Source organism: Medicago truncatula, chromosome 8, assembly GCF_003473485.1.
Source record: "Medicago truncatula cultivar Jemalong A17 chromosome 8, MtrunA17r5.0-ANR, whole genome shotgun sequence".
NCBI classification, from domain to species: Eukaryota; Viridiplantae; Streptophyta; class Magnoliopsida; order Fabales; family Fabaceae; genus Medicago; species Medicago truncatula.
In genome coordinates, this window is record NC_053049.1 from 32,270,701 (window position 1) to 32,292,364 (window position 21,664).

Below are 21,664 nucleotides of genomic sequence, written 5' to 3' on the forward strand. Positions count from 1 at the left end.
AATACAAGGGTGTTAGATCACTTAAAGGAGAGTTTTATCAATACAACCCAACTCAAGATATTAAATCAATACAACCCAACTCAAGATATTAAATCTCAACGGTTACGTGCAAACGATACTCAACTCACTAAAAATATCTCAGAATTAACGACATATTCTTTTAGGATAACATAAACATGACTCCTTATAAATTAGTTTTCTAAAGACAATTGATGAAGATCTAAGATTTTAATGATATTTTTTGAAAAACAACTATAAAATGAACATAAATGACAGTATGATAAAATCTCATCGAATATAATTAACTGACTCCTAGCAATAAACAGTCACCAAATAAATATAATATAGGAAGAGAATACTAGCGAAATTGGTATATTTCCATTGATTTTACGCATAATTTAGATTCATAATTTATACACAAAAGAGTTTAAATAAAACTTCTCTTTTTCTATCAGCATAAACCTGCCTCATGTCAAAAGATGAGAAACATGGTCATACATCACCAATCCGAAATTCTCAAGTCTGAAAATAAAAATCTTAACTCAGTCCCAAGTCACTGAAATCATAGAGTAAGCAAGGCCTGATTCCTCAAATGTTGAATTACTTTCATAGTCCAGGTTTTTCGTTGCTCCAGGAATTGCATGAGTTAACTTAAATGGCTTTGTCTCATCTTCCCCGAGCTGAACAGCAATGAATGACCATAGTAGCTTCAAAAGAAACAACGGGGTCACTAATAGAATCCAAAATAGACAAGTAAGCTGGTAAAATCGCATGAGTCATGTTACTAGGCAATAATAATAGACCGATAGCATCCCAAAGAAAAGATGAATAAATTAAATACTGGAAGAAACTAAGTAAGAAATATGACATTCGAATTATAATTTCTTCATAGACTCAAATACTTATTTTGAAATGGTGCAGGGTTGTTTGAAAGAAATCTGTTAATTCAGCAGTGTCCAGACCAAAATTGCTCGAATACCAGTTGATAGAAACTGGTGGGCATAATTTTCCCTATCACAGCATAGATGCAGAACTTCAAAGGACAGTACCTCCCAATACTAAAAGGTCCAGACTCTATCAAAATGACAAGACACCTCCCTCTAATCACTTAATCTTATTTATACATAGTACATCCTAGTGTAACTAAACTAAGTAATTAACTAACTAGCTGAGAGTTTGCCTATTCATGAATTCCTAGAGAACAACATTTGTTACCTGAATTGGTTCAGAGCGTAAGAAGTTTCGCTGAACACGGCGTCCATCCGGAAGTCGTACACCAACTCTGCATAAGAGATTTCTTTCAGCCTTAGGTTCTTCAGGCAAGGTTGGATAAGCAGGCCGTGGTAAGGCTGTTTCTTGCACGTTGCCAGCAACATTTGCTTCTTTATCATCTCCTTCAGCCATTTCACTTGATTCTTTCACGCTTTCCAACGAAGCTGCCAGCGCTCTTTGAACCTCCTCATCCTCCTCTTTATTCGCATCTGAATCTAAAGTAGCTGAAATATCAACCAAAATTATGACGGCGACAAAAACATGTCAGATACAATTTTATCATCATTGATGAGCATAAATTCTGGTAGAAAAGATTTTCAGTACAAAATCGCATGAAAGACATCATAACCAGACGTCGATTAAGGTATGTGGGCAAGGTCCATCTAATAAGTCAACAGGACAATGAAGACACTTTCAACGTCGAGCTGACCTATCACTGAACAAACCAGCAGTGAAAGAAACGAGCAACAAACCTTTAGGCTTTGGTGGGCTAGAACTTCCTCTAGGACGCTTGTGAGACAGGGTATTGTGATGATCCTTAGGACCAGCATCAAAGAATGGTAGCAGACCCTAAATAAAAGCACAAGAGTCGTCAAATCAGTAAGAAATAGTAAAAACAAGAGAGCCCAAAATTTATGTGTGAATGATGTGATGTTTCAGTTTCCCTAGAAAATAATTCCATCACAGTAAGCTATGAAGTTGTATACATACTTCTAATAGGCTGTCAGGTTGAACCATTCCACCCCAGGCGCGCATCTTTTGGCCAGTGATGGGATCAATAATAAGCACAACAGGAATTGAGTCAAGTCTGTAATAAGTGCAGACTTTTTTGCCTTCAGTTGTATCATCATATACCTGTATTAAAAACAACAAATAAAATAAAAAATTGACGAAGGCAAATTGCATAGAAGACAATAGCATGCAATGAATGACATGGTAAATATTAGCAACAAAAACTGCTTCAAATAACACAATATATCCCAAATGCATGCCACAGCTACTCTCACTTTAAGCATTTGAAATATCAAATTAGAGTGGTTACAGAGACCAAAGCAGTACTCGTTTACAATCAAAGCAATGTTTATGCAAGTCCAAATCACCAAGACCCAACCTTCTAAACAAACAGACCCTCTTTTCTCTACCAATCTTGGTCAAACAAAATCTCACATAACCACCTCAGTCCTTTGACTATGGGTATATAAATAACATAAACTTCTAAAGCAAAGAAGAATTGGTCACAATTATAGAGGTTCTTAGATTGGAGAATTTAATAACCATTGGATCCAAGATATCAACAACCTATTGATTACCCCCTAGAGCAAGTCCAACCACATTATGACGTGTCATGATCCCATAACCAGTGAAGTTAGCTAACAAGATATGATAAACAAGAATTGGTCCCAACTATCGAGGTCCTTAGATTGGAGAGCTTATAAACCACTGGATCCAAGATATTAACAACCTATGGATTACCCCTTAGAGCAAGACCCAACTACTAATGCTATACCATGATCCCCTAACCAGTTAACTTAGCTAACAAGATATGATTCCCAACATTTACATCTGCCAAACAACTAATCCCCAAATTAACCATCACATTTGAAGAATTGCAAGTACAATCTCTAGATTCTCTACAAGAGTAGGATTTCAATCTACATACTGTAAAAGAGATACAGAATTTAACAAGTCCTCAACAAATAAAAATCTAGGGAGTTAGTAGTTCAAGCATGTTTGTTTGTTTTCCCTATTTATTTTAAGGAGTATCCTTATCCTCTAAACTCTTTGTAATTATCTACTTACTAATTGTCTAATCAAGGTTTTCAAACTTGAGATTCCAGGTAAACTTGTTTTGCCTACGTGAACTTGAGTGTAAACTCGACTCCTTATAAGAAAAAATCATCAAAGCTTAACTTGGGAGCCTTGCATCATCATTTTCAGCATTATGGGTCAAAATAACATCTATAAACTTCTCTACAGAGATTAAGCAACTATAGTGGTTAGGATGTGTCATAAGCTAACTACCATTCAAAATAACACTACAAAAATAAAAAAATAAAAAATTGACCACCAATGTTCAGGTGAGCATAGCAACAAACTGACCTGCCAGAATATGAAGTTTGTTTTGATGGTCTGAGAAACAGCCTCATTTGCCCATGTATCCCGATTAAGCTTTACAAAGAAAAAAATTTGTCACCAGTAGAGATAAAACTGAATCAAATAATAAAGAAAATTGTAAATGGACCACTGAGAATAAAATACCATATGTGAGCTGAATTCCTTGGTAGATTGTATGTTCACCATCAACCACTTGTCCTGCATAGAAGCAGCACTTTTTGCCTGCAGTCAAAGATCAAACCTTAGTCACAACTGTATATCAGTTACATGTTTCACTATTTCACAATATATGCCCTACCACCCATCTTAGAGTGAACCCTGCCACATAATATATGCAAGCAAATTCTATAATCTACTATTAGAATCTGAATTTATGTGCTAGTCTTTTTGAAATACATATATAAGGGGGTCTTTGTTTCATAGTTGCAGAAACTATTCCCAGGAATATGGAAGTTACAAATATAGACTTCTATGTTTGTTACAAAGTTCCCAGGAATATGGAAATTAATTCCCAGGTATAAAGCATTTCCAGGAATAAAATAACTTCCCATTTCCCATGCTTTTATTCCCAAGGAAATAGGTGGGCATAAAATATTCCCATGAATGTGGGAATAAACTTAAGTAACCGCCTAGAAACAACCCATATACCCTATGTTTACAAATAATCTCAGGAATGTGGTAAATATTAGCCGAACGCTTTTTTTGAAAAGTGCCCGGGATTAAGATTCCAACTCTTAATTCCTAGGAACATTATTCCTGGGCATAAATTTTTCATCCATGAAACAAACGCCCCCTAAGTGTTTGTAATATTGCATTTACCGAGCTAATTAGCTCGTGCAGGCAGATGCTTCTATGCACTCAAAGATTAAACCTTAGTGACAACTGCATATCAATAACATGTTTCACTATTTCACAATATATACCCTACTACCCATCTAGAGTGAACCCTGCTGAATAGTATATGCAAGCAAATCTATAATCTACTATTAGATTCTGAGTTTCTGTGCTAGTCTTTTTTAAATGAATATATTAGTGTTTGTAATAGTGCATTTGCCCAGCAAATTAGTTCGTACAGGAAAGATGCTTCTATGGGCTTCTATATTCTGTTAGTGGTTAGTTTAAGTCATTGGTTGATGTCTCGTTTAGGGCTAGATAAGGCTTCTTATTGTTTTGGGCTTCTTCGTTAATATGTAACACAATACTCTGCACATCACAGGGAGGACATGCGACATAACAAACGTTGAGATTGATAACCAATTAACCATTGATCAAGACTCAAGAGTGTTATGGTATATTTGGAAACTTGAGCTTATAGGTCATTTTAACGTGAGAAGAAAAAAGCAGTAAATCAAGGATAGTTAAATTCAAAGTCATATATCAACATCAGATGGGTTGTTTCCTGAATCTCAGCAGTCAGCATCATAGCCTACTATCTGAGTTGATAGTAATAACTAAGAAGTAAAGGGAGTAACCGCAGGTCCCTTGATTGGTAACAGCTGGCAGTAAAAAACATCACTGTTTGTTCAATCATAACCCCTAGCTTGAAACAAATTTAGAATTAAGTTTCCAGTTACCATATCCCTTTGAACTTTCTAGAAGCCAAAAATGTGAATATCTGAGCTACAACTAGAAGATATGCAACTACTAATAAATAGGATGGAGAACACCTTCACCATTAGGCCCAGACATTAGTTATTCCCTTAAACAACCTTGGGAACATAAGATGCCTTGGAAGGTACTGTTTTTTAGAATCTTGAAGCACTTCAATCTGTCTCCATGTTGTAAGAGACAAATCCCAATTTTTAAGATTGACTAAGCACAAGAAAAAATTGGAGGACACCTTGTTCTTTCCCATAGTATACTGATTGTTGGCTAGCATCTATTCATTTCATGCTCATTATGCTAAAATGGATTTATGTGTAGTACATTCTAAAATACAAAAGAAGTAAATCTGTAAGCCACTAGGCCTTGTCACCTTGAGGGAGGTTTTATTAACTCGTAAAGTAAAAAATATATGTCAAATAACCGAAAAATTGGGAAATATGGAGAAAGTTGGAGTGAAAAAACACTTCATGTTAAAGTATAGAAAGTATAAAAATTTAAAAATACAATCAAGTTCAAAAAGTTATTTTAGTTTGAGCTGGGTTTTACAGGCTCAAGCTTGAAGTCAAATCGAATAAAAAATGTAAAATGAGCTCTAAATTCCAATACCACATCAAACACAAACCAAGCAATCCAAACTAAGAAGTATATTTACCTTATCAAAAGAGCCAGTGAACATTAGATGGAAAGGAGGGCGATAAAGAGAAGCAAGTGTGTCCTGAGAACTTTCTGCTGTAGAGGCCGCGCCTTGCTCTGGTTCCCAAACCCCTGGACGCCTTGTTTCCTGTTCAAAGTTACGGAACGCAATTAAGGAGTTTGGTTCTTGTGGGAGATGTCCAAGCCTTGATCCTCTGCACAAACATGAAAAAACACAATTTCAATAACTAGTTTGTCTGTTGAAAACCGCATAAACTTACACACACACGGCACACGCACAAACCTACATACATAATGATGTAACGCGGTAAAAGACAAGGTGTATTAACTTAAAAAGCTCAATGACCGCAACTTAAGTACAGGAAACATTTCCTGGATAAACAACAAACAGAAACAGCCCAAATTGACTTTTGACCACCATATCTTTGCAAGAGGTATCTATGTAATTTAATTTATGAAAATCAAAATACATTTCAGATGTGGATGCAGAGATGACATAAAAGAAGACAGCCCTAACATACCATAGTGTAATATGCAAGACAATCTAACAGTACAATGAGTACATATTACATAAACATTTTAAATTCCATAAAAATATACTAGCAGTATGCTTCTTGATGTCAAAGGTACACACCACTCAGAAAAATTTGAATCATTCTAGTTGTGTATACTTCACTCCACTTCACAATACTGCCTATTTAGCCACAACAATTCTGCTTTTCTTTCACCTTACTCTTTGTTGCTCGTCATTTCCCAGTTTACAAAGTCAAACACACAAGTGTGTGTGGGAGAATAACTATTCCCTCCGTTCCAAATTATAGGCAAAAATGGGTCAAAGAAAGTTGATGTATTTGGTCCAATTTGGATCAAATTTCTTTAACCCTTTTTTGCTTATAATTAGAAACAGATGGAGTACTAATTAACTATTTAACTACTATATATTTATATGCAATCAAAGAATAATTAGTTACATCAGCACATAATGAAAGGAATGCTAAAAGCACCAAACTTCAGTATACAAGAATAGTCTACTAGAGTTAGACTCGAGTGATGCCGTAGTTCCCTAATGATTTGCATTTAACATGCTCGATAAAACACCATTTACACATGCATGATGCATCTTCATGAGACCAAAATCCTATAGTTTCCAAGGTAAACAAAATAATGCCAAAAAGGAAAACATACCCATACAGCAGTACATTATCATAAAGAGTTTCCCTTATAACAGGCAAAGGAGCACGCACTTCATCTCCCTCATTAACTACACCACTTTGATTCGCAGTATCCGTCCGTGTTTCACTACAACAATCACAAAAATCAAACAATCAAAATAAAATAAAAAATATACAATCTTTACTCTTAACTCCAAGGAATAAGGGCATGTTTGGATTGGCATATTTGAGCTTATCTACTATCATAAGTTTTGTGAGACTGTTTCGGAGAATTAATTAACACAACTTATTTTCATAAGCTCGCCAATATGGCTTATAAAAACAACTTATAGCATATAAAAAACAGTTTAAGGTTAGTCTACATTTTACATTTTATCATGATAAGCCCTTTTGCTATAAGCTGCAAATAAGTTGTTTATCCAAACAGACCCTAACTACACTCTCATAACTAATTTTACATGACTCAATTCTCAGCATTACCTCAAATGAGACTGATCAATCCAACCATCAGCATTCTCTAAAGGCGGAGTGAAAGACGCCGGTGCCGGCACTGGCACCGCCCCAGTTTCACTCCCAATCAAAAACAGCTGAAGAGCTTCCTCAAGTTTCCAACTTGTAGCCTATTAAAACACATCACATAGATCTTTAACACAACAATAATCCAAAAATTAACAATAACACAAAACCCAAAAGTTAAAAAGTAACAATTTTTATAGATAATTGATTCAACAGAATGAAAAATTGTTTTTTGATGATGAAGCAAACCTGAAGGAATTGTCTAGCGGTGGCAGCGGTTTGACCTTGAGCAACTTCGAGAAATGAAGTGACCAATGTTTGTTGATCCGTGGGAGATACCATACCTTCCATTGAATTTTCAATTGAGTTTGTGATTTGGGGAATTAGGGTTTCGATGTAGTGATTTTGTGTTCACCACACTCGTTTAGTCTTTCTACCTTCCTACCAGATTAGTTTTGTTTTGCCACTTCACCGTTTCAAGCTATTTTAATTTGATTTTAATTCCAAAACAATTTTGCACACACAACCGATCAAAACAATTAAAATTGTCGCATCAGTTAAAAACAGAGCAATAATTTAATTGACATGGTAATTTAAAATGTTTTAATTGATCGTATGTGTAAAATTATTTTGAACAGTCAACCCACCACCATTAAATTCTTTTAATTTTTGATAATATATGAATGTGTAAAATAATTCCTCTAGAAAATGAATGTGTAAAATAATTACATATACTAATAGACTATATTAATTTTGATTCTTGTTGTAAAAAAAATGATTAGTGGTGTGTGTAAAGTTATTTTAGATCGTTAACCCATCATCATTAAATTCTTAATTATATTCATAAATATCCTAAATAAAAATATTTAATACATGACATTTTCTTTATATATAAAATATAGATATTACTACTTAATAAGAATTCAATCTCTCCAGGTCACTGTCTAAACAAAATACTAATTACGTCCCATCAATAATACATGTTTAATACACTAAAACATCTCGGCAGAATAATGATGTGGGTGCTTCCACTTCGGCCAATGGTAGCACTTAGACGTGGGTTTCGATTCCGGCTGCTTCAACAATTACAACCACTCAGAGAATTCTGGTTACTATTATTGCTACTGCTACATCTTTGGCTTCGATTCCACTGGACATTCCGGCTTCTACCTCACAGTTGGAGTCGGTTTCTATTGCTACTTCAACAGTGGCTACTTCTCGGACGGACGTCCATTTGTATGTACCGCCTTTGTCGTCAAACTCTTTCAGCTTTCCATTACACAATGTGTTTGATAGAATTTCTCCTGAGGAGTTGCCACATACTATGCCAGTGTTAGAATTTGTTTCCCTTATTGCGCACGTTGACATGCATTCTGAGAGAGGGGAACAATTTTACAACAACAACAGGTACATCCCAGCAAGGACATTCAACACGATCTATATTTATGGGAAAGAGTTCGGGAATATGATGAAAGGTCGGCTACTGAAGACTTCACGCCGATCCTTACAAGGAAGCAGAAACAGAAAATTAAATTGCAACAAGTCTTGGCAAAGCAACCTCCTAAAACCCGTGCCCGGGGTGATAATTATCAGACTGCTCAATGAATTTACTCTATTAGAATATTAGAGGTATCAGTAATTCTGATACTCGGATTGCTTTAAAGAATTTATATATGTCTCATAAACCTGTTCTAATTTTTATTACGGATCTAGCATGGGTCATTCAGTGTAAGGATCGGTTTGGCTGTCTTCTCTCCCTAATGAGTTGAATTTTGATTTCTTTCGGGATAGATGTGGTTTACCCAACTACAAATTTACATAATCAGTTTTATGGTGTTTTTTTTTTTTTTTGCTTTCTGTTTTCTCTTTGGAGAGTTTTGGTGTAACATCCGAGGAATTTGTCTCATTTTTATTAGGGAAATCTACTTTTCTTAGTCAGTTTCGAGGACGAAACTATTTTAGGTAGGTAGAATGTAAGATCCCGATATTTTATCATATTTTTATTTTAAATTATTTTATCTTACTTTGATTTTAAAATAATTTACCTTTGTGATTTATTGAGTGATAATATTATTTTGTATTTTACTTTCAAATTATATAGCCAAAATTCATTATACTAATTTAAATAGTGTGATTAGTAAGCCTATTATTACCTTACCAAAAAAAAGTAAGCCTATTATTATGGAGTATTATACAAGGGATTTTGACTTAGTTTCATGGCACATGCACCACGTACAACTAGCAGGTTATACCATCTCCTTAGATCACCGTTATTATAGAAATTCCCAAACCCACTCTTAGGTTTTTAATTTATTAAAGTATTAAATGTAAGAACCAAGTGAAACATAAGGCAATACATTATAGTGGTTGGCGTGAGAGAAAATAGGAAAATCAATTTCAACTTCTCTTCTTAGTTACTTGGTCAGTTCCACTTTCCACACTACATATTCGGTTCCATCTTTTTAGAAAGAAAGATAACAAAAGGTATAGAGAGGAACACAAAGAGAGAAAGAGAAACATAGAAGATGTTTGAAGGAGAAAGAAAAGAGAGCAAGGCATTCAATTCTAGGTAATCAAGTAAGACTATTTTCTCGCCATTCTTCCTCATCAGTAACCTATTGTTAGAAACCTATGAGTTTATGAATCATTTTCCTATGTCAGATTTTAATTGAAAAACTCTCCCTAAATACGTAGAAAAATTGTGAGTCTATGTATTAATTCATCATGAGGTCATGCTGTTGTATTGAGTAATGAAAATGAATGATACACATATAAACTATAGAACCAATTAATGGTAATCGGGTATTAGAAAACTAACAATTATATGTTAGGAAAATTATCAATATGGTTAAATTTCTGAAAATTACTTTTAAAGTTATATGTTTATGATTAAACTTTTGTTAGTATTAGATTTGCTAGAAGAATCCTTGTCCTTACTCTGGTTGAAAACAATTTTTCGATTACACAATTATTTTCTACTAGTTATTGAGTCAAAGAATCTTGTACATTGAGAATCAGTCTCCTTAACCAAATAGTTTAATAGTCCGTCTGGAATTATAGAGTTATTAATATGAAATTTTAGATTTCAAATAGCAGTAACGATCCAATTGAGTTAAAATTGAAAATACAACATTCTTAAGGTTAGTATTATATGTTAGAAAGATTATTATTTTATACTTTTAAGTCTAACCATAAGTACTCTAATTCAAATTACTTCTAAATTGCATTGGTGATTGATTATAAAATTGAATTTCTACAATTATTCTAATATAGTTAGTAATTAGATTCATATCGGGTAGCAATGCTTGCTTATTAAATTAAAAAGCCTTATTTTGATAAAAAAATAATTAAGTTGGAGTTATTGGTGAATCTTACTTTAACCAAACCCGAGTCTTGAGTAGGATTTAGGATTAATAGGAATTCAAAACTGAGTTAGTAAATACTTTTTATGAAGGTGTGGATTCAGTGGAGCAAATACCACGAGTTGAAATCTTAATAGCTGCTATATTGCTAAGGTAAGGGAAAGGGCGCTCCATTTTTTTATTTTATATATGTATTTACTTGTTTTTTTAAAAGGATGGTGTTTTTAACATGTTTATGTATTGTATCATGCTTACATACTATGTGAACTTGATTTTGTATTGCTTGGTTGTGAGTATGACTTGTTGTTTCATGCTTGGATTGTGGTCTTGCATATTTTGTTAGTCGGAGTTACTGTCGGTGTAATCAATGTCTCTAGCAGGTGGTTAAGACCATGATTAATTTAGTCAGATACTCATTGTGAGTGGTCTATTTTGTGGAGTAATAAGCAGGTGTCGCATGCATACATTCATTGTCGCGTGGTGCCCATAATTGGTTGGGACCCGAAGTCTTGAGCGCCCATAATTGGTTGGGGCTTATTGTTTCCTTTTGAGTGCTCATAATTGGTTGAGGCTCGTTGTCTTCTTTTGGCGCCCATAATTGGATGGGACCCGTAGGGTATGTGGTGTCCATAATTGGTTGGAGCCACGGTGGAGTGTTCATAATTGGTTGAAGCCCACAATTATCTACGAAGAACTTTTGTTGCCCTATAAGGGAGGTGATATCCGGATCATTTGTGTCGCATATAGGTCAACTTTAAGGTGTCGTTCATTTGTCGAGTTCACTGATGTCTTGGGTCTTGACATTTGTGTAGTTTATATTATTATTTGTACTATTTGTTTGTCTTGAAATACCCATTAAATATATGTATAACTTGTATTTGTTTGTTTGGGAGTTGACCCTTTTCCGTATTTGAAAATCAGATAATGATAATGACTTACAGTTGGAGGCTCCGAGATATGTGGACCTTTGGTGCGCCTTGGTGAGATTTCTCACAAGTGTCCAAAGTTATGACCAGCTAGGGTGTGTCTTTGGGTAGTGAAAGGCGGAAAGCTTTGTTCTTAGGAATTTTATATTTTGATGTAAAACAACTCTGATTTACTATTCTGAAGATTTAAGAGAAACTTATTTATTCAAATTTCTGAAGTCAATGAGTTTTGTTATACCCTGTTTTTGGACCTAAAAATACTGGGCCCAATTTCATTTCAAAACTTTGTCAATTATCAAATTTCAACTGCACAGTTCAATTTGTCTCTGCCTCGCAGTATTTTCAATCGCAATTTTACCTATGTTTTTCTTGCATAAAACCTTTCAAGATGTCTTTACTTGTCTTGTAAGTCGTTCAAAAGTGTCTCTGAATCATTTCATTGCTTTTTCTACAGTTTATTTCAAAATTTGCAAAAAAGTCATACAGAAGGGTATTTTGGTCATTTCCTGCAGTGGGACCCATTTTCATCCTTGTGACTGTCTCTGAGTCTTTTCAAATTGTTTTTTTTCATTTCATCAGTAAACTTTGTTAATTTCGTTTCAAACTTGCGTCTGAGTCAGTGTCGAGTCAATTTGAATCTGTTTAGGTCAATTTTAGCCCTAGGGGCATTTTGGTCATTTCACACGAAATTTTGGCATAGAGAGGTTACTTTGAAGTACCTCATTTAGGCCATTGGTTCGTTTTAGTCCGTTTTGTCAGTTTTATTTTTGTTTCGCTTTACGTTTAGTCAAATTACATATTTTAATTCATTTTTATTTTTACTTTGCATTTTAATCCTTCAACTTTTTAAAATTGCATTTAAGTCCAAACTGTCCAATCTTTATGTTTTTTTAGTTCTATTTTTAAAATTGCAGTCCAGTCCCATATTTTACAAAATTGCAGGGAGGTCCTCAAAGTCCAAAATTGCAAAGCCGTGCCATTTCTTCTCCAGATCCAGGTGTCCTGTTCTCATTGGTTCAGATGCACACTTGTCAGCTATAAAAGCAACACAGTGGCAATGAATTTCACACGTTTTTCCATTCATCAAGTGCCAACTCATAAACACAGAGTCACACTCTCTCTCTTGGCAGTTACAAATCAAACAGAAAAAGCTTGAAGCCTTCATCAATGGCGCAAAAGAACCCTAAACCACTTCCAGAACAAAAAATCCAGAAAAGTTGAACTAATTTGTTACTGCAATTCTCAGTGATTCAATTGAATCATCATCACTGAATTGCAGACTCTGCAATTCGAAGCACGAGCTCTTCCCCTATGGCGAAAAGCTACGAGTGCTGATCACAGAGATTTGAAGGAAGAAGAAGGAAAGAAGTTAGGGTTTACACCGAAGAAGATGAAGATTCAAGGCTAACAAGAACCACACTGATTTATTTTCAGTCTCCAGAAACGAAATCAGATCAAAACAGAAACAAGATTTGAAGATTTTCCGAAGAAATCAACAATCTCCATACAAACTCAGGTAAACACGTGAATCTTCATCATTCTCATCATCAAAGCCAATAACAAACTCAGAGAAGATGTAGATCTGTGAAGTTGAAAACATTTAAGCCAAAAAACCTAAAAGATTTCCAAAAAACCGTAACACCAAAAGCACAGATCTACATCATCCAGGCCGTTAATCTCTTCATCTTTTCGTAAAAAAGATCATCAGTACGTGAATCAACAGAATCTTAAAAAGATTCAAAGAATTTTATAAAAAAAAGCAAACCCTAATTTTACGAAAAACGTAAGTGAGAAGACCAGATTCACGTAATGTTTGTAAAAGCCAAGGCCAGAATCGTAATCGCAATGAAAAGACGAAGAGAATGATATGATTTTCATCAAATTCTGGGTTGAAAGCTCGCCGGAACCCTAGGGAGCTCACCGGAGAAGATGAAGGTTCCGGCGAGCCTACGGTGGCTCCAGCCAGACCTTCATCTCTCACGGCGGCTCAACCCAGAATCCGGTGAGCTCATGCTAGAGAGAAGGCAGAGCAATTGTGGTATAGAGAGAGAAAGACAAGGGGAAAGTGAAACCCTAGGTCTGTCTCACCTCTTTTATAGAGGTTTTATCCTCTAAGCCCAATGGGCTTACGCTGTTGGGCCTAGGGTTTCAGCTTTCCCTTGGCTTCTCTTGCTATACGCGCGCCCCCCTTTGCTTCCTGTACCCCTGCTTGCTCCAAATTTTTATCAATAAATTCCAAGAAATTTACTATGTCATTTTACTATTCTTCTTGATAATTTTCAGTGGTATTTTACTTGGAAAAGTTGGTAAAAATTTTTAGTGTTGTTTTGTCAAGGGTTTTTACTATTTTAAGTCATTTTTCTCGCATTTCTACCCATTACTTCATGTGCATAATATTCGTGTTCGTCATGTTTGATTTGCATACTTTTCCATGTGAATCTTGCTACTGTTTGCTATGCATATGTCACTGTTTTGATGTGTTGAGTTTTATTCTTGCATCATGCGCATTATTCATCACATGTTTCCGGCTTATTCTTATCGTCACTTTACCGTCTTATGCCATACTTTCTTCTATCGCTTCATGCCATATTCTTTTTTACTATTTGCTGCTAACATTTCCTTTCATGTTGATCACTTCATAGCACTTCATTATCTTCACTATTGTCTCCGTTAGTTTAGTTTTCTTTTTTTTACAAATTGTAATTCATTCGGTGATGTAATATTTTACCATTGGTTTGTAGCTTGGCAAAGAGGCCATAGAATGTATTTAGGCAATTTTTGTAATATGGACTATGGACACTATGGCGCACCGACACGCACACACTCACCTTAGATGTATGCATAGGATTGTATGGTTAGATAAGCGCTTAGGTTTTAAACACTTAGAGAAAATCCATCTTTTTTTTCAAAAAAAACAATTGAACTTCACTTCAAAAATTTTCATAATAAATATGAAGTCAACACTTCATTTTTCCTTTCTTTTTTTCTTAAGAAAAATTCAATTCATCTTAATCATTTAGACTTTCCTTTTAATCACTAATCAAACCTCACTTTTTTGCTAAATCTAATGCTCATGAAGCCTCTCAATCTCCTTCTTCAAAACCATTTTCAAAACTTAAAATCAAACAATTAAAACAAAAAAAAACAACAAGTCTTTTAGCAAGAACTACGCCGGTTTTGATCCCGTAAAACGGTACGTAGGCAAGGGACTTTAACCCCTCCAAGCCGAAATAAAATTAAATCCTACTTCTTCTCACCCCCATTCTTCACTCAAATAAAACTTCTTTTCTTTCAATAAGTAGGCAATAAAAATAAAGCGTAGAAATCAACTTAGGAGAGCGGCTCTTATGGAGTACCATAATCGCTCCGGGTGCCTAACACCTTCCCGTAGCGAAAACGACCCCCGAACTTAGAATCTAAGGGTTTTTCTCAATTTTGCCCTTCCCAAGAAAAAATAGAGAATATCAACGGTCAAAAGGTTCAAGTCCAATTAATGGCTTGGCACCCAAAAACCATGATAACAGAAATGGCGACTTCACTGGGGACTCTTTTTAGCGGGTCGCGCCTAGTTTTCCTTAGTTTATATTTACGCTTTATTTTATTGCTTACATATGTGAATATTTGTTTACTTTCATTCAACGTGTGGGGTGAGAATATCAAAAGTCCTAACCCGGGCTGAGTGAACTTATGTTTAGGTAGAGATATAATCGACAATTCGATCCGGGGGTTGCCTCGTGTATTGGATTATGCGATCAATCTCACATAGCTGAGGCATTTTGAAGGTGATATTGTCGGCGTGTGTTGTCATGCTTAGGCACTTCACTTTCAATTGTTCGACGAAGCTATGAACCATAGTTACCAAACCCATCCTAGCCTTTTTAGGACGTAGTGCGGTGGCTAAATTGAGTGTTGTCTCAAACTTTAGTCGTCACGCGATACTACACTCAAACTAGACCTTCTCACAAATAATCATGGAACGGGTGTCGTCCTGTACTACCATGATATATGTGAGAGAGGTTGCAGTTTGGGAACTGTGTTAGAACCTTGGTTACTACTATCCAAAGCCTTAGTTCACCGGACGCCGTGTCCATCCGTGGCCCTGTTACTTTGAATCTCAACCCACCTTGTTCTTTGTAACTAAACAAAACAACCATGCATACATGCATTCATGCATAAGTTTTTTTTCACGCATACATCGAAGATTTTTTTAGACAGATCGAAACATTGTAAGACACCGCAGGTGTGAACTTGTATTCATAAGTTTACCATTGTAAAACCTTATTTTGCTTGTTTAACAGTGTTTACAATGTTTCGAATTTGTTTAAAAAGTCCTTCGATGACATTAAAAAGAGTCGTTTTTGCATTTGCATCTGCATATCATGCATCATATGCATCATACATCGGTCACAAAGGCTTCCAATTGCTCACTACTTCCTGGTTCCTCTGCCACAGTTTGAAAAGTGGCTCGTGCTCAGAAGGTTTACGAACCTGATAGAACTGATCGAACCAGAGAATACAGAAGAAAGAAAAGGGCTATGGAAGAAGAGAACGCGCAACTCCGTACCAAATTGGCATCTTTAAAGGAGGAATTGGCCAAAGCTCATGATGCTATGACTGCTCTGTTGGCTGCTCAGGAACAACCAGTTCCTGTAGTTTCTACAGCTGCAAATGTGACTCCTACCGTAACAACTGATCCCCGCTCTATCATGTCATCCGGGTATCCTTACGGGCTTCCGCTGTACTATACTACTAATACAGGGGCAGGGACCTCTGGTACTACCAACAATGGCCCAATCCCAGGGGCAAACTTAACTCCTGTTAGTACTGCCTTGACTCAAGCTGCAACGACTGTTACCGAGCCCATTGTGAATGCGGTGCCTCTATTTGTCCATGCTAATGCGCACCACGGGAGTATTGCCACAACCGGAACTATGGAAGAGAGAATGGCAGAACTTGCCAAAGAGCTCCGACGGGAAATTAAGGCCAACAGGGGAAATGGAGACTCCATTAAAACCCAGGACCTCTGCTTAGTATCGAAGGTAGATGTTCCAAAAAAGTTCAAAGTCCCGGAGTTCGACAAGTATAACGGGCTGACTTGTCCTCAAAATCATATTGTCAAATACGTCCGGAAGATGGGCAACTACAAGGACAATGATTCCCTTATGATCCATTACTTCCAAGACAGTCTGATGGAAGACGCTGCGGAGTGGTATACTAGTCTGAGCAAAGATGATGTCCATACTTTTGATGAGCTAGCCACTGCTTTCAAGAGCCACTACGGGTTTAACACTCGATTGAAGCCGAATAGGGAGTTTCTCAGGTCCCTATCTCAGAAAAAGGAGGAAAGTTTCCGTGAATATGCGCAAAGGTGGAGAGGGGCAGCTGCCCGTATTACTCCTGCTTTAGATGAAGAAGAAATGACCCAGACATTCTTAAAGACCTTGAAGAAAGATTATGTTGAGAGGATGATCATCGCTGCCCCGAACAACTTTTCGGAGATGGTCACTATGGGAACCCGTCTTGAGGAAGCCGTCAGAGATGGAATCATTGTGTTTGAGAAAGCTGAATCCTCTGTGAATGCGTCGAAGAGATATGGTAATGGACACCACAAGAAGAAAGAAACGGAAGTGGGGATGGTGTCAGCTGGAGCCGGTCAATCAATGGCTACCGTTGCTCCTATCAATGCAGCTCAAATGCCTCCGTCATACCCATATATGCCGTATTCTCAGCATCCGTTCTTCCCACCGTTTTATCATCAGTACCCTTTGCCACCGGGCCAGCCTCAAGTGCCCGTCAATGCAATTGCCCAACAGATGAAACAACAGTTGTCGGTTCAACAACAACAACAACAACAGCAGCAGCAGTATACTAGACCAACTTTTCCTCCTATACCAATGTTGTACGCAGAACTTCTTCCAACTTTACTCCAGAGAGGGCATTGTACCACCAGACAGGGTAAGCCCCCACCTGATCCGTTGCCTCCAAGGTTCCGCTCTGATCTTAAATGTGATTTTCATCAAGGTGCCTTAGGTCATGATGTCGAGGGGTGTTATGCTTTGAAGTATATCGTGAAGAAGCTCATTGATCAGGGAAAGCTGACTTTTGAGAATAATGTTCCACATGTCCTTGACAATCCTCTTCCAAATCATGCCGCTGTGAATATGATCGAAGTGTGTGAGGAAGCTCCTAGACTTGATGTCCGCAATGTTGCCACTCCTCTGGTGCCTCTGCACATCAAGCTGTGCAAAGCTTCTCTGTTCAGCCATGATCATGCCAAGTGTCTAGGATGCCTCCGTGATCCTTTGGGCTGCTATACTGTTCAAGACGACATCCAAAGCTTGATGGATGATAATCTTCTGACTGTCAGTGATGTTTGCGTGGTCGTGCCAGTTTTTCACGATCCGCCTGTCAAGAGTGTACCTTTGAAGAAAAATGCTGAGCCTTTGGTGATAAGGTTGCCAGGACCAATTCCTTATGTTTCGGACAAGGCAGTGCCATACAAATACAATGCTACTATGATAGAAAATGGAGTAGAGGTGCCTCTAGCCTCCTTTGCCACAGTAAGCAATATTGCCGAAGGGACTTCTGCAGCGCTAAGAAGCGGGAAGGTTCGTCCGCCATTATTCCAGAAGAAGGTAGCTACGCCAATCACTCCACCAGTTGAAGAAGCAACTCCAACCGTTGTTTCACCCATTGCTACAGATGTGAATCAGCCAGGCAAATCTATAGAGGATTCGAATTTGGATGAGATTCTGAGAATAATAAAGAGGAGCGACTACAAGATCGTTGATCAGTTGCTGCAGACTCCTTCAAAGATATCTGTATTGTCATTACTCTTGAGCTCTGAGGCTCACAGGAATACCTTGTTGAAAGTGCTGGAGCAGGCTTATGTTGACCACGAAGTTACGGTAGATCGTTTCAGTGGCATAGTGGGAAATATTACTGCTTGTAACAACCTCTGGTTTAGTGAAGAAGAGTTGCCGGAAGTGGGAAAGGGTCACAATCTGGCTTTGCACATCTCGGTGAATTGTAAATCAGACATGATATCAAATGTGTTGGTGGATACCGGTTCCTCTCTCAATGTAATGCCCAAGACAACTCTAGATCAGTTGAGCTACCGTGGGACCCCTTTGAGAAGAAGTACTTTCTTGGTCAAAGCTTTTGACGGATCTCGAAAGAATGTGCTGGGGGAGATAGACTTGCCGATAACCATTGGCCCTGAGAATTTCTTGGTTACCTTCCAAGTAATGGACATTAATGCATCCTACAGTTGCCTGCTGGGAAGACCGTGGATACACGATGCAGGTGCGGTTACTTCCACCTTACATCAGAAGTTGAAATTTGTGAAGAATGGAAAACTCGTTACAATCCATGGTGAAGAAGCATACTTAGTCAGCCAGTTGTCTTCTTTCTCTTGTATTGAAGCAGGGCCTGCTGAAGGGACTGCTTTCCAAGGTTTGACCATTGAAGGTGCAGAGTCTAAGGAAGCTGGGGCTGCTATGGCTTCATTGAAGGATGCTCAGAGAGCCATCCAAGAAGGTCAGACTGCCGGCTGGGGCAAGATGATACAGCTCTGTGAGAACAAGCGTAAAGAAGGTCTCGGGTTCTCCCCGTCATCAAGGGTTTCCTCGGGAGTTTTCCACAGTGCAGGGTTTGTTAATGCTATCTCTGAGGAAGCCACTGGATCTGGTCTCAGGCCTGTATTTGTTACACCAGGAGGCATTGCGACGAATTGGGATGCCATTGACATTCCTTCAATCATGCATGTTTCTGAGTAATGTGTCTTGTTGCTTTAGTGCTTTGTTTTCAAAATAACAATCCTCTCGCTCTGCCCAAAGCGAGAGTGATATTTTCTGTAAGGGCATGTTTGTTTCGGCATTGCCGTTGATTAATAAAATTTTGTCGTTTCTTCCACGACTACTTTTTTTTTAAAGTGCTTTTTCCCTTGGAAACAATGGTAATGCCAGAAAAAACCAAAACGTCTGTATTTTCTTATTAATTTCAAAAATCTGCATGAAAAAAAAAAACTCTTTCTAAAATCATCCAATCATTATATGCAGGTTGAACCATAATAAACCCGTTGAACACAGTAATCCTACGGTTCCTCCAAATTTTGAATCCCCTGTGTATGAAGCCGAAGATGAGGAAGGTGATGACATACCATATGAGATCACTCGGTTACTTGAACAAGAAAAGAAAGCCATTCAGCCTCACCAAGAAGAGATTGAGCTTATCAACATAGGTACCGAGGAAAACAAGCGAGAAATCAAGATTGGTGCTACTCTAGAGGAAGGGGTTAAACAGAAGATCATCCAGCTTCTCCGGGAATATCCGGATATTTTTGCATGGTCCTATGAAGATATGCCAGGTCTAGACCCTATGATTGTGGAGCATCGGATCCCCACCAAGCCTGAATGTCCTCCCGTCAGGCAGAAATTGAGAAGGACTCATCCTGATATGGCTCTCAAGATCAAGAATGAAGTTCAAAAGCAGATTGATGCGGGTTTCCTCATGACAGTTGAGTATCCCGAATGGGTTGCCAATATTGTGCCTGTGCCAAAGAAGGATGGTAAAGTCCGGATGTGTGTTGACTTCAGAGACCTGAACAAGGCCAGTCCAAAAGACAACTTTCCATTACCTCATATTGATGTGCTTGTTGATAATACTGCTCAATCTAAGGTGTTCTCCTTCATGGACGGTTTTTCCGGTTATAATCAGATCAAAATGTCTCCTGAAGATAGAGAAAAGACATCTTTTATCACTCCATGGGGTACTTTCTGCTACAAAGTGATGCCGTTCGGCCTAATCAATGCTGGTGCTACCTACCAAAGGGGAATGACCACTCTGTTTCATGACATGATTCACAAAGAAGTCGAAGTATATGTGGATGATATGATTGTGAAGTCAACAGATGAGGGGCAGCATGTTGAATATTTAACAAAGATGTTTGAAAGGTTGAGAAAATACAAGCTGCGATTGAATCCCAACAAATGTACATTCGGTGTCAGGTCCGGAAAGTTATTAGGCTTCATTGTCAGCCAAAAGGGCATTGAAGTCGATCCTGATAAAGTCCGGGCCATCCGAGAAATGCCAGCTCCACAGACAGAGAAGCAAGTCAGAGGTTTCCTGGGACGTTTGAATTACATCTCCCGATTCATATCTCACATGACCGCAACCTGCGGGCCGATCTTCAAGCTACTCAGAAAGAACCAGCCTGTTGTATGGAATGATGAATGCCAAGAAGCTTTTGATAGCATCAAGAATTACCTGCTGGAACCACCTATCCTTGTCCCACCCGTGGAAGGAAGGCCTTTGATTATGTATTTGGCAGTATTTGATGAATCCATGGGATGCGTACTTGGTCAACAAGATGAAACCGGAAAGAAAGAGCATGCTATCTACTATCTAAGCAAGAAGTTCACCGATTGTGAAACTCGGTATACAATGCTTGAAAAGACTTGTTGTGCTCTAGCTTGGGCTGCCAAACGCCTGCGTCATTATTTGGTGAATCATACAACTTGGTTGATATCCAGAATGGATCCGATAAAGTATATCTTTGAGAAAGCGGCCGTTACTGGGAAGATTGCACGCTGGCAGATGCTTTTGTCTGAATATGATATTGTGTTCAAAACTCAAAAGGCAATCAAAGGCAGCATCCTCGCCGATCACCTTGCTTATCAACCTCTTGATGATTACCAACCAATTGAATTCGATTTCCCTGATGAAGAGATCATGTATTTGAAATCCAAAGACTGCGACGAACCGTTGATTAATGAAGGTCCAGATCCCAATAGCAAGTGGGGTTTAGTCTTTGATGGTGCTGTCAATGCTTATGGCAAAGGAATTGGGGCAGTCCTTGTATCCCCGCAAGGCATCACATTCCTTTTACCGCCCGAATTTTGTTCGAATGCACCAACAATATGGCTGAGTATGAAGCATGTATCTTTGGGATCGAGGAAGCAATTGACATGAGAATCAAACACCTCGACATCTATGGAGATTCTGCGCTCGTCATCAATCAGATAAAGGGTGAATGGGAGAC

At 37.7% G+C, this 21,664-nt stretch overlaps 1 protein-coding gene and 1 long non-coding RNA gene across 3 annotated transcripts; one reads left to right on the plus strand and one right to left on the minus strand.

Annotated features, from left to right (window-relative positions):
* Positions 1-356: 356 nt before the first annotated feature.
* LOC11446508 (plant UBX domain-containing protein 7) lies at positions 357-7,810 on the minus strand. 2 transcript variants are annotated; one of them, XM_039828891.1, is made up of 10 exons: positions 7,584-7,810; positions 7,299-7,438; positions 6,832-6,945; positions 5,645-5,840; positions 3,532-3,609; positions 3,373-3,441; positions 1,984-2,127; positions 1,746-1,842; positions 1,216-1,487; positions 357-707 (listed from the first exon to the last, which is right to left on the minus strand). In XM_039828891.1, exons 1-10 carry the CDS (start codon positions 7,683-7,685, stop codon positions 543-545), a joined length of 1,377 nt encoding a protein of 458 aa, XP_039684825.1. In that variant the 5' UTR covers positions 7,686-7,810; the 3' UTR covers positions 357-542. The 2 variants fall into 2 exon arrangements, with proteins under 2 accessions (XP_039684825.1, XP_003628976.1); XM_003628928.4 differs by having other exon boundaries at positions 1,216-1,496; positions 7,584-7,809.
* Positions 7,811-9,591: 1,781 nt separating this feature from the next.
* Positions 9,592-11,840, plus strand: LOC112417023 (uncharacterized). Its single transcript, XR_003007464.2, has 3 exons — positions 9,592-9,903; positions 10,789-10,849; positions 11,618-11,840. It is a non-coding gene; the product is annotated as an uncharacterized lncRNA (long non-coding RNA).
* The last annotated feature ends 9,824 nt before the right edge of the window (positions 11,841-21,664 follow it).